We start from the raw sequence: 12849 nt of genomic DNA on the forward strand, positions 1-12849 counted from the left end.
TAACTACACGGTATATTTGTCAGTTTCAGAAGATGAATGTTTTGTTGTTATTTTGTTTTATATGATACCTCTTTACCATTTTTTAATACTCTTTAATTTGTTTCAATAGCGCCCTAGCCTGTCTTTTCATTTTCGTTCGAGTTTTCCTTTTTTTTTTTTGTTTGTTTGTTTGACGGATTATGGTTATGAGCATTGAGCGTACGATTTACGTCATAACATTGTTCATTTGTTCGTTTTGTCTTGTATGTTGCATAATTGCGATATATCTTCTGTTTGTTTGTTTGTTTTTTTTTTTTTAATAAGAGTTTCATTACCTTTTTGTATGTGTTTTGTGACCGTGTATGTATATAAATATGAGTGTATATATGTATATATCATCAAGCACAAGCAGCTGCTTTCTACTCCATGTGGAAAATGGTTGGAAAAAGGACGTCCAGTTGGGAACGTTTGTATGTATGTGTACAACAGGGGTCTAGTGGACAGAGAGGATATTTTATAGCTTCTTTCCCAATCAACATCGTTCAAGTATAGTTACCCGTCAACAAGAATAGTTTTTTTTTATCTCCCGTGTTTACATTCGCGCCATTATTGTAATAGAATGCCACGACCGTGCGCGCACGTTCGTGTCTGTGTTTAATGCATGTTTTAGAAGGCGTGTATTGAAATTGCTACAGTTCTACAGTATTATCGTTTTGATTTATTATACGCTTACCAAGCATGGTTGTTTTGCCCCATTTTGTTTCCTAAGCTTACTCCCAACATCGCTTTATAAAAGTTGGTCTGCAGGTTGAGTCTGTATGGGTATATATGTATATGTGTGTGTGTGATTGTGTGTTAATGTAAGAACATAAGCAAAGAGCATCCTTTGCTGTGCGATAACTAAATGAGTTCCTTTTTTTACAATGCGATGCGAATTGTTGGTATGGATTTGCTCTTCCGTTTGCTATATAAGGCGATTACTGTGTGTGTGTGTTTGTGAATGAGAATAATAAAATTCGTCCAGTTGAGTGGAATCGCGCTCCTTTATAGTACATTTGCCGCCTTAGCGTTGCTTATTGTTATGTTGTTCTTTCGCATTTCTTGATTCTATAATTTTTTGCTATTTATACAGGGAGTGTGTTTCCTCTTATGATGCTAATGTTGCTGGTTGTATTTTAGTACAATATTTAAACTAACTGGTACTCGGCCCACACGCTGTATGCAACCGGGTATGCACCTTGTCTTAATGCACCAATCAATACGGTGTGTCTACACTGTTACTGCAGTAACGAAAGGTAATGGATTATGCTAGCAAGCAGTATGATATACGCAATGCATTGACTTGCGCTTTAAGGGCCCATGGACACAAGGCGAAAATCGCAAAAAAAAACTACACTGCAAAAAAACGCCTGTCAATAGGCAAATGGAATTACGAAATGGTTTGTAAAGTTTTTGGGAGCTGCTCGATTTGAAATCACAATAAAGCTGCCACAATTCGGCCACATATTCGAAAATGAAACAATCGAAAAAAGCACTCACAAAAAGAACAATTTTATCTTATGGCAAAAAAAAAACCTTAAAGAAGTGCTGATATCGAATTCACCTGTCGGTATGCAATCTGCACGACAAAACCTTCCTCATGTCGTGCGTTGTTTGACATCGTTAGTTTTTACATAAACAATTCTTTTGCATAATGCTTATACTATCGATAACAAGACGAAAGCTTCTTAGGATTAAGTGAAATAAACGAGCAGTTATCTAACGGTTCCGAAATAATAGATTTTCATCACAATCATTCACGAGCCAATCGTTTTGCAGTCGCTACTAGTAGTACGGGCCTAGAGAGGATTAAATATAGCGTTTGACTATCGTTTCTTCAAGGTGGATGAAAAATGAATCATTCCACGATGAGAAATGCAAGAAAATTTGTTTCCTATGAATCATTCTACGGCATCATAACAGTGAAAGAAAGTAAAATTTTTCCTTAATTCTCTACATTATTAATTATACACCTTCGAGCATCTTTAGCTTGAAGCATCAGAACAATTAAAATTAAAATTAAAAGAAATATTTTGCACAGCGTGCGATCGCTTCACAAACAGTCTAATATCTTCGATAGCTCTACATGATAATGACGTTCTAACGCACGTTTTGTAATTTCATCCATACGTAACTGAAATAACTCTATCAATTCCACTCTCGTAACTGTAAATATTTGTTTGTCTGGGAGTGTGTCTGTGATTTTTTTAAATGTTTTCATTTGCTAACGATTGTTCAAACCATGTTCTTTCTTTACACATTACATAGACTACGCTTGTAACAAACATACGATCACATGGGCCGATGTGTCGATGTGTCGAGAGTGTTTCATCCTACAACGTTTTTTTTCGTTGGTTGCATTGAAAAGGTGTGCATCTAATAAAAATGATTGCAATAAAGTCGCTCCCCCCCAAAAAAGGTACCGTGTTTGCTTGCTAGCCATATGTCTACACCGGTTTGGTGACCATTCCCCGATTTTTCTGTGACCATTTCGCTGACGTTATATTCGGTGATCTACTACGATACAAATGACAAAGATGACACTTTAGCCATGACGCATTCGCTAGTTAGTTGTATAAAGTAGACAGAGGTGATGCTTCTGCGTGCATTTGCCTCCATCGGTAAAGCATGTTGTAGTTACGGTAAGTGCTTTCGTTTGTAAAATTAACAGTCTTCCAGCTTTGCCCATTTTGACTTTGTGTGACACTGGTCGAATATGCCACAGTTTTGCCCGCAGAGACACATATCCGCAAAGGTTAGTTGGGTCCTGGTGCAAAACGATACTACAGTCGACAGTGTAGTGATAGGCAATAGAAATTACTACCGAAACGGTCGTCGGACAAGGGACGTCGACTTTGGAAACCATAGGTAAACAGCGTGCGTGCTGCAGCAGAGGTGAGTTGAGATACAGATGCTCAAAGAACTTGCGGCTAACCCGTTCCGTAAAAAGTCACTCGTGTCACTAAACCTAATGGCATCGCTGGGCATATATATGCGCTACCTTATCGTACCTTTTCACTTCCATTCATTCTATGATTGCCATTCTGTTAAGTAAAGATAGGCAGGTGGTTCTGCGATTTCCTGTCCTGCGTGTGTGGATACGCGCGGCAAGTGAAACTATCCTTCACGCTGCACGCCTTAAGAGCAGATCTGATTCGTACCAGCATTATTTTACAAGTGAAAAATAGTTAGAAAAAGGGCAGGAAAAAAGAAAGGCATCGAAAGGAAAACGGAACTAGAGAAATGGTGTATCAAAAATTCTAGCCGATAAAAGTCGGTGCGAGTGTATAGATAATAGTAGTTACCTTCTCCATCGCCTTCTCTTCAATTAAGTAATCCACTCAACAGTCTACAAACTCTACAATTGCTACCCTCTTGTCAAAACCCAACTACTTAGACACATTCCTTCATTTCTTCGCCTTTCTACTAGCTTGCACTACTTCTGCTTGCTACTGCTACCATTGCTGTACTTTTCTTGCTTGCACTTCTAGGAAGGAAATTACTCGTGTACCTATGCACGCCGTCATCGATCGTGAGCATAAACCTAGTTGCATCAAATCCACTTTCAACGTTCAACTCAATCCTACAATATAGATATGTGTACACGTTTGGCAATTCTACCGAAGGACCGAAGAGACCGAAAACTACCGAACGAAATGTGGCAAAGAAGGCAAGCGGTCCTTTACGGCGAGTACGTGTGAGGGGTGGAAATTTGTCAAGGGAGGAAGAGATGGGCATCTGTGTGATTCGTACTTCGATTGTCGCTGTGCGGTCTGTGCTGATAGCGCTTACAATGTCGTGAACTAAGACGCATCGTCTACAGCTCCATTGCTCTCGTGTCGCTCTAGCGGGGAAAGTAAATGTACTAACTACGGATGCGAAGGAGAAAAGGGAGAAAATACTGATCCACTCTGATTGTTGCGTAGCTACTACGTAGATCACTTTCGCTCAATCACTCAGATCAACGTTTCGCGCGTGACAGAATTGCCGGTGCTAAAGGCAGAGGAAGCGCACGGCGTGCAGGAGCGCCGGATGGAGCGTGCTACTGCTCGGGCAGATAGTCCGCCTGGTGGCGCAGCAGTATCCGGGGCTAGAGGAACTCGCGCTTGCGCGTAGCCGAAGTAGACGGGAGCTCACTGTCGAGCAGGCAGGTCTGCTCCGGGCTCTGTTTAGGTGGAGCCGGTGCCTTGCGGCTTTTGGAGCGCCGCTTGCGTAACAGGATCGGCCCAAGCCCGTTACCACCGGGACCGATCGCTGCGGCGGTCGCCGGACTAAGGCCTAGTGCGCCCGGGCCGGCACCCGGGTTGGGTGCCGCGGTCGGTACGATTGCGCCGGACGTGCTGGGACCGGGCGCCGCCACTACCGATGGCATATCGCCCGGTGAGCTTTGGCCGGACGAGTCGATCTGGATGCGGTTTAGCAGATCGTTCAGCAGCTCCTCGATGCGACTCATCCGCTGTGCCATTCGCTGCATCTCCAGGCGCACGTCGACCTTCATGTCCAGGACCGTCGCAATGAGATCCCGCTGGGCGAGCGTGGACGGCTGCTCCCGTAGCCCTGTATCGTACGTGTCGGAGGTCGTCGATCGGGACTGTGCCATCTCGATCTGACGCTCGCGCTCCAGGGACAGATTGCGCTCCATCTGTCGCTCCCGCTCGCGTTCCCGTTCCCGCTCGCGTTCGCGTTCCCGTTCCCGCTCCCGTTCCCGTTCCCGGACGCGTTCCGTTGTGGCCGTATCCAGCAGCCGGTCCCGCTCCGTCGGTTGTCGCTCCAGCGATGGAGCCTTCACCTCACGCTCCATGTGCACCACGGGTCGATCGGGTGGTCGTGCAGCTGGCGTATGGTCCGCTTCACCACCCTCATCAATCGTATCCTGCCGTGCCAGCGTTGCTCCCGGTCCGGGTGATAGTTTTGGCGTCTTGGGAAATATCTGTGAAAGAGCCGGCGCGAAGAGAATACCACGTTACATATCTGTCGCCAGAAATTGAATAAGGCGTGAGGAACTGCGAGTGCGAGTTGTTTATGTGCATGCATGCAATACCCACAAACACCCACAAACACATAGGACACACGCGAAACGAGCTACCTTGTTGCCTTGACCGCCATTACTACTCGAGCTCGAGCTCGCTCTACCTTGTGCACTTTCACGTAAGCTTTCGCGTGCACTTAAACTTCTAGACACGGCTACCTTTGTGCTGGTGTCGCTGGCCGAATCGACACTGGAGCTGCCCAACAGCCGGCCCCACTTGCTGGCACGCGGACCTTTGGCTGACGGTGGTCCGGACGACGGTGAGGGTGATGGTGAAGGTGACGGCACAGCAGTTGTAAGAGCCCGCGTGTCCTCCGTCAACGTCAGCTTGGCCGGCAACTGCAAGTAGGTACACGAGGTAGCTGTTGTAATGTTCTCGTGACAGTTGTCACCAGGTAGGAAAGGCAAGGGATACGGAGACTGTAAAGGTGCCTACATTCGCAACTGTGATATAAGGCGCAACAGCTAGAACAATGTACACAACACCTATGGTAGTATGGTTGTACTTAGTATGCACTAGGGAATGGTAGTGAAAAACTGTTTGTGCTTCGGAGAATTTGAAATGTTATTCTTCGTTGTGGGTTTTAGCGAAGAAGTTAATCTGCACACGCGTATCAGATGCATCAGGCAAGGAAGCACGTGCAGTCGTGCAAACCACAGTCAATGATAGTCCATACAGTTACTAAAGCTTGTAGTGTGTTGTGTTCTGTGTGATAGCCATGTTTGAGCATTCTTTACGATTTGTTTACGTTAGCTGTTGTGTGTTATATAGGTTAAAGTATCAAAGTTCGTATATCTAAACCTATGGATACGTCTAACACCGATTAATGATTCATTTAGCAGTTCTTAAAGGTAACAACAGAAGATTTTCACAACAAGAAAATAATAGTGCACTAAACATAGTCAATCTACTTAAACACCGAAACATCCTAAAATAAAATTTCAATGCAAACAACTGCGCTAAAAGTGACAAGAGTTACATCACACGGCTTAAACGCCTAAAGTTATACACTAACAAGCATAAGATATGACTATTAAGCCGCTTTTGACAGCTTGCTTGTCACTTTTTGGAGCAAACTGAACTTTTGGTAAACACATCGATACTAAAATGGAAACATGATAATCAATGTAAATAACGTATATTAGGTTTTGCTACATCCATTGAAAGATTAATCACTACCACGTGGAAAACGACAGCCACAAGCAAAACCACGACGATTACACGGCCTAACAAAAAACCACCATAAAAAGATGTGTGTGTGTGTTTAGTGTGCCGTACACAAGAAATGCACCTCAGTATGGAATGTTTGGTTGCAAAAGGTTTAAATTATTCCGCTTAAGGATAAACGAGCTTTTAGTGTTGTAAAGTTTTTGGGAGCTTTTTTTACCGTTTTTTTTTAAAGTGAGTTTTTAGTGTAAAATATTCACCTTTCCTTTGTCTGTATCTGTGTCGCCCTTCTCAACGTCGCTTTGAACGGAACCAGTTTGGTCCTTGGTTCCTTGTGCATTTTGCTGAGCTCGTCTAAATTTTGAAAATATTTTTCTTACCAGGTGATCTTGACTAGAGCCCAGTTGTGGTTCGTTCTTCCGTCGCTCCGCTAGCTCTTTCTCACGCCGAACGTCCGCTACTTTCCTGTTGTGGTTGTTTAGATGAAGAAGGAATTGTATTGTGGTGTTCCGGCCGCATTTGGATTGGAAGTACCGAGGTAAACAGCTAGTTCAACTTACCTAAAGATTAATCGATGTCTTAGGTTGTACGTTAAAACTAGATTCCTCGCAAAACTATTAGCAAAAGCCTGATAAAAATCTAATACTTCGAGCAGCTTGTCTCGTTTTATCGCATGTAAATCACAGTAAGTTAACGCCCGTACATTAGCTGCACTTTGCCCCACAGCCGAATCCTTCCAGAACGAGTCGCCGAACACGTCGCCCTTGCCCAGTATGGCGACCACCTCGTCGTCCTGTATCACCTCCAGGCTGCCCGTCACGATAAAGCACAGACTGTCGATGCTTTCGCCCGTATGATAGAGCAGATCCCCTGTGCAGCCACCGTGTGATGGAAGAGGCGCAAGCAATAGAAACACCACCAAGCATAATATAAACCACAATCGTATTATTTATCTACATATTTTCGTACCAACCACTCGATGGGGTTTGACGCGAGCGAAGATACGCCCGGAAAAGGAAATAAACGATGGAAATGAAAATCAATCCGACCGAATAGGTGGTCCAGATCGATCCTGCCATTGCTACTCACCCGGCGCAGAGTGTGACATGCAGAAGTGCATCGCCAGGGCCCGGAGGCATCCATCGGATGCTAATCGAAATGCCGGATGCTCGTTAAATACCTTCCGGTTCAGATGGACGCAGATATCGGCCTTCATGTCCTTTGGGCAATAGTTTAGAACCTAAAACCGCCGCCGTACAGTGCAACGGTTTGTACGTGTGATCACATGGGAGGAAATATAAGCAAACATTGCATAAATCAGTGGCCACGGTTATATACTGAAGCAAACTTTATTTTATCCCCCGAAACGATGCGGCGATGATGGTGTTGATGATGTTGCTGCTGCCGGTGGGGTTGCGCATATTTGCGTACTTCCTCCACCTCCGGAGGGCAATTGTAACGTCGGACGTTTGGAGTACGACCAGAGTTGCATATTTTATTTCTATTGTTGGTGAGTTAGCTGAAGGCTGCTGCCGACCAACCGAAAATGTTTGGCTTATAAACAAATTTGAAATGTGGAAATTTGAGATGAAAACTTGCCCGGAGCATTGTTTGATCAGTGCTGGGTAAAGAAGTGTGTGGCGAATGTTGGCCAAATCAATGTAATTTAGTACAGAGAAAATGTTATACATCTTTGAATGACTTTTCCCGCCCTGAGGTGTGTACTCCATTCAGGTGGCTTTAAAATGAAAATCCATTCTTCTTTACGTTGATTTCATGAACATGTGTTTACAATAATCAGTTTGCAACACCTAAATGTATGCAATCTATTGAAAATAACTTTTTGCGTTTCGTTTTTTCTAAAAAGCTATCATAACAATTGTATAGCATACTTTCAGGCATAACAATGTAAGATAAATGGGAAAACAAGCGAATAAGATGCAGCAGACTCAACCGGACTGTAAATAATGTAATTCATCTAAATCTTATTATGACTTTGCTGACGATTTGTCACCTGGGTACATTCCGCTTATCAAACAGGTATAATATTTCGAGAAACCATTTTTATTATGCCTTACACTTAATTTGTAATGGGACACACACACTGCATGCAGCGGACATATAAATATAAAATCCTATCACCGGAGGGAACACTGTCGGCTGGCCTTCGCAAGGGATTAATAACTCGATGGTAAACTCGTACTGATGTAACGTTCCGTTAAGTTGACAAAAACCATTCCAAGGCCCCTTCTCGAAAAGGGTCTTCCAACCCGTACGTAATGGGTTTTCATCGAAAATGCACCCACCCTGCTTCTCGGCAAACCCACCAAAAACCGGCCATCATCGGGTCAGCCCAATCCGTTTGCAGCATCCCCATTCCCCAGAATTGCTTACCTTGTCCGTGTCCAGCCCTTTGGTCATGGCCCATGTTGATACAACATAGTCCATAACGCGTTCGCTCAGGGCCTTCGGTACCTCGTGCAGCTTCATGAACTCCCGCACGTTGTTCAGCATATCGTGGTACTTTGCGGTGGCCGATGTCATTTGCTGGATGATGGTGGTAACGTGACCGAAAATGGTCGCGTACAGAAGAGCTATTGGTTTTATTTTTTGTGTGCATTGGAATGGGGTTAGGGGGTGGTTGGAAAAAGGGGATTGCAATGGGTATGCCACACACGGTGACGGTAAAAAAGAGACCAAAATCAGTATGAGAAAGGATCGACCGTTGAAACGTCGAACGGACGTGGGAGGGTATATATACATACACACGCACACCAATACAAACTAAAAACCTTTAAAATTATATACTGTGGCAACAAATTGTCTTCAGCGAGATGGAGTGAATGTGGCTTGTGTGATGAAGGGGAAGTTCCTGAAATTTCGAACACTCCGTATACGGGATTGGTTTCGCATGGTAGATGGAAACTTTTAAATGCCACAGCGGAAGACCAGATGAACATAATAAATCTTTTCCTCCCCAATGGATAGCGCGCGGGGAGGGTGGAATAAAAAAGAATTTTATGTTGTACAGGAGATAAAATAAGAAAACGAGAGGAAAGCTTTCTGGCAAACACAGAAACACACACGCGTGCACGTGACACGTAGTTTAAAGGTCACAAGGCGCACAAAAGGTGACGGGAGCACGAAACAGAACGACTGTTGCTGGTACATTTAATTTATGATTCGGTGGTGTGCTGATGGTTAGTAGAGAGGTGTGTTATTTCTAGCAAAAACTAAAGGTTCGGTTTTCCCTGTTTTATCTAGTTAAAGCTAATGCGATGTGCAGCGGGCTGTGTGCTAACATGGATACACTTGCACTTGACACGCACAGCGCGAACGCACACACACACACACGTGGTGAGAAAAAATAGTTCACGCGCACCGGTGAGGGTATATTGCTTTTGCTCTGCCAATCGAATAAAGTTTTATTTTAAAGAAACTAAAACAGCACTTTAAAATGTCATTTTGTGAAACAAGAAACATAAAGAGTTTATTTTAGAAAATGAACTAGAAAAACACGAAATGAAAAAAAACTAGTTTAAAATTTTAGAGTATTAACGGTGAAACAAAGAAGTAGATGAAGAAAGTTGAAGTTACTTAACGATAAATTTAACAAGTAAAGAATAGAAACTAGGACTAGTTTTGTAAATTAAAACAAAATAAGAATAGTTTAAGAACCTATAACAAAAATAGATGTAGAGAACTAAACGAAAGGTGAATTATAAAACCGAAAACATAAAGCTTTAAAACTTTTAAGAAAGTGAAGAAAAAACACAAAACTAGTGAAAATTACCACATATGATTGAAACGATAAAAATGAAAGCAATACAAAACATAAAACTAAATAAACATTAAAACGATTTGTTTTTGGTAGGCTTATTCTTTTTGGCTTATGACAGATATGAAAAAGCTTGGAAGATTTAAAGTACACTTAAAACAAGTGTTTATATTGCAAGAAGATTAAATTAAAAAACGCTTGCTTCAGCGTATAACATAGAACAGATAACGAAAACTAAAAAAAAAGAACATGAAACCGAAAAAAGCAAATGAAAATACTGCAGAAACACGTAGCGATACAACGCTCACACCAGAGGCGAAAAGAGCTTTACAGTAGATAAAACGTTAGCTTAGCGCGAGTAAAGCAGAAAGTAAGCCGACTCCAACATAGGACATAGGGTAAGCTGAAGGTGTGAAAGAACTGGAAAGGTAGTGGGAATTATGTAGAAGTAGATTTTCTGTTTTTTTTTTGTAGTTAGCGGTCGGCTACTTTTTTGCTGTGTTTTAGAGCAAATCCAATGGAAAAGCGAAATCCTATGTGTTTTTGGTACAAATAACTAAAAGATAATCTACGCAGGGACAAGCCACACTGTGGAGAAGCTGTGCAGCATCGCTGGACACAATCGCACACACACATAAAAAAAAAGCTCGAACGAGTTGAGCTTCGGATAAACAACAGATAACATGGGCGATGGTGGGCCTTGGCATACGACAAAACGGTGAAAACAGTAATCAAACAACAGGACGTGGCAACGGAACGTAGAACACTGCACCTGCAATTATCATCATGCAGATAGTGAATACCTTCTCGTTGTCCGTCTCGGCAGCAACGTTTCCGAATCCGACCTGGGTGGGTAAGGGTAGAAGGAGTGCGTGTGTGATGCAAGGTTCGGTAGAATGTTTGGCAAATTTTGGACAGTAATCGATAGCCAACGGCCATTAAAAGCGGTCAGGATGGGAGACAAGGCGAGTGAGCGGGAGATAAAGAATAGGAAAAGAGAAGAGAAAAGTTCACGAGTTAGAATTATATTATCGGAGTCATTCATGCAGCAATAGTCCGATGTCCTAAGCCTATCGCTTGCTGATGTCAATCATACACTTTAGATCCTGGTGGCGCCCACTAATCGCCCACTCGTGTCCACTCTTCACACGGGACAGTCATCGTCGGTTTGCTGAAAATAGAACACAGGATCTCGTCGCAAGAATGGTGTAAAAAAACCCAGCCCGACTGAAGGCAAACCAAATTGGTTAAACTTCCACCCGATCCAGAATACACACAATGACGCAGTGGACGATGAGATGACAGGAGGCCCGTATATGCCCGAGGGAGTGCACGATTCAATTTGGCATACAAAACCGACGGCACTCAACGGCCAGGGTTATCTCGCAGCTCTGTGGAACCGTGCAACCGAGGTGATGATGTACGTTGGAAGCATCGTGGGAGCACTGTAATGCGTTCCCCAAGAACCTATCCTCCTGGATGCGGGCTTCACAACCGACCGTTTTGCACGCTTTGATAGACAGACAGTAGGATGTCCCAGCACAGCACGGGTTTTGGATGGATCAATAGTTTAATTTGCTTACCGATGTCATACATGTCATGGTGAAGTACAACGCCGTAACATACATCGTTTTTCTCGACGGACCATTCACCAGCTCCGGTGCATTGGACTCGTTCGACCAGATGTAGGAGTACGGGTTCTGGGTAACGTTGGCCAGCTTCCAGAGCCAGCTGTACTGTACCTGTTGCGGGAAGAAGGCGAGAGAGAGAGGGAGAGCATTTAGCTTTACATGTTCAAATATGTGTAAAATGTTAGCGATCGAATGGTAGTGAACGAGCCCCCCGGAACATTGGCCTGTGCCCCCGCTTTTGTGTGGGATTTGATTTTCCCATGCATCGTTGCACCATTGTTGTACATGGGTGCATATGAAAGGAAGACCCCGTACCAGACGGAAACCGTCGGTATGCAATTGCAAAACTACAACCGTTTTGTGGTTGTTCGGGTAGGAAGGATGGAGTATTTTTAATTTTCTAATTTCCGCCCCACACACACACGGTGGTCGCGTACTGCTTTGGGAGTGGTTTTGCCAAGGTAATGGAGCTGAGAATTGCCACAGGTGGTGCCGGTTGATGGGTTAATTGTTTTCCATTTCGTTGTTACCCTCGCTTACCCCATTGTCAGCATCACTACGCCCAATCGAGTACCAGATGCAGGCCAGCCAGTGGGCCACCAGCATGTAGAAGCACAGCAACAGTATCAACATGGCCGCACCATACTCCAGATATCGATCAAGCTTCCGCACGACTCGTCCGAGCCGCAACAGACGCACCACCTTCAGCGCACTGAACAACGATCCGATGCCCTGCGAACGTAGAGGTGCGAAAGACAGGTTGGGGAGAAAAAGAAACGTGTGTGAGATACCTAGCGATGCACAGTGACGGGTCGAATTGTCATTCCGCAAAGATGGGAATCTGTCAATTTACATCTTCATCGTGGTCGAACGCATTGAACACGTCGTACGGGAGACAGCTGAGCAGATCGATGATAAACCACGACTTCAGGTAGTTCATGCGGATCACCTTCGGGTCACTAACGACCTCACCGCCCGGACCGACGAACGTCGTGTGAAAGTTAAGCACTAAAAACCCAAAGTGAAGTAAGCCATTAACAGGTGGGTATGGGTGTGTGTCAGCTGACGATGATACGTACCGATGTCTATGAAAAATATTACGTCTACTATCGAGTCAACTACCAACAGTGAAACATCCTCCGACGTCTTGTTCTTGAAGGCTACGTTGTATGGTACCTGTCAGTGAGGGATGTATGTATTACGATCTCTGTATTCAATTCCCAGG

The 12849-nt window shown here is 43.9% G+C and overlaps 1 protein-coding gene across 4 annotated transcripts in view; it reads right to left on the reverse strand.

The window, feature by feature from the left end:
- Window positions 1–141: 141 nt before the first annotated feature.
- Window positions 142–12849, reverse strand: part of LOC125764838 (potassium voltage-gated channel protein eag) — a 41634-nt gene continuing 28926 nt past the window's right edge. For 3 of the 4 annotated variants that reach the window (XM_049429457.1, XM_049429458.1, XM_049429459.1), the window contains exons 8-18: window positions 12704–12800; window positions 12478–12632; window positions 12165–12356; window positions 11577–11735; window positions 10766–10838; window positions 8610–8809; window positions 7305–7455; window positions 6776–7085; window positions 6476–6680; window positions 5105–5386; window positions 142–4948 (exon numbers count right to left, since the gene is read on the reverse strand). In XM_049429457.1, the coding sequence (XP_049285414.1) occupies window positions 4109–4948; window positions 5105–5386; window positions 6476–6680; window positions 6776–7085; window positions 7305–7455; window positions 8610–8809; window positions 10766–10838; window positions 11577–11735; window positions 12165–12356; window positions 12478–12632; window positions 12704–12800 (2664 nt within the window). In that variant the 3' untranslated portion in view covers window positions 142–4108. The remainder of the gene's footprint in view (window positions 4949–5104; window positions 5387–6475; window positions 6681–6775; window positions 7086–7304; window positions 7456–8609; window positions 8810–10765; window positions 10839–11576; window positions 11736–12164; window positions 12357–12477; window positions 12633–12703; window positions 12801–12849) is intronic. The other variant, XM_049429460.1, reaches the window with a different exon arrangement.

This window comes from Anopheles funestus, chromosome 2RL (assembly GCF_943734845.2).
Source record: "Anopheles funestus chromosome 2RL, idAnoFuneDA-416_04, whole genome shotgun sequence".
NCBI classification, from domain to species: domain Eukaryota; kingdom Metazoa; phylum Arthropoda; class Insecta; order Diptera; family Culicidae; genus Anopheles; species Anopheles funestus.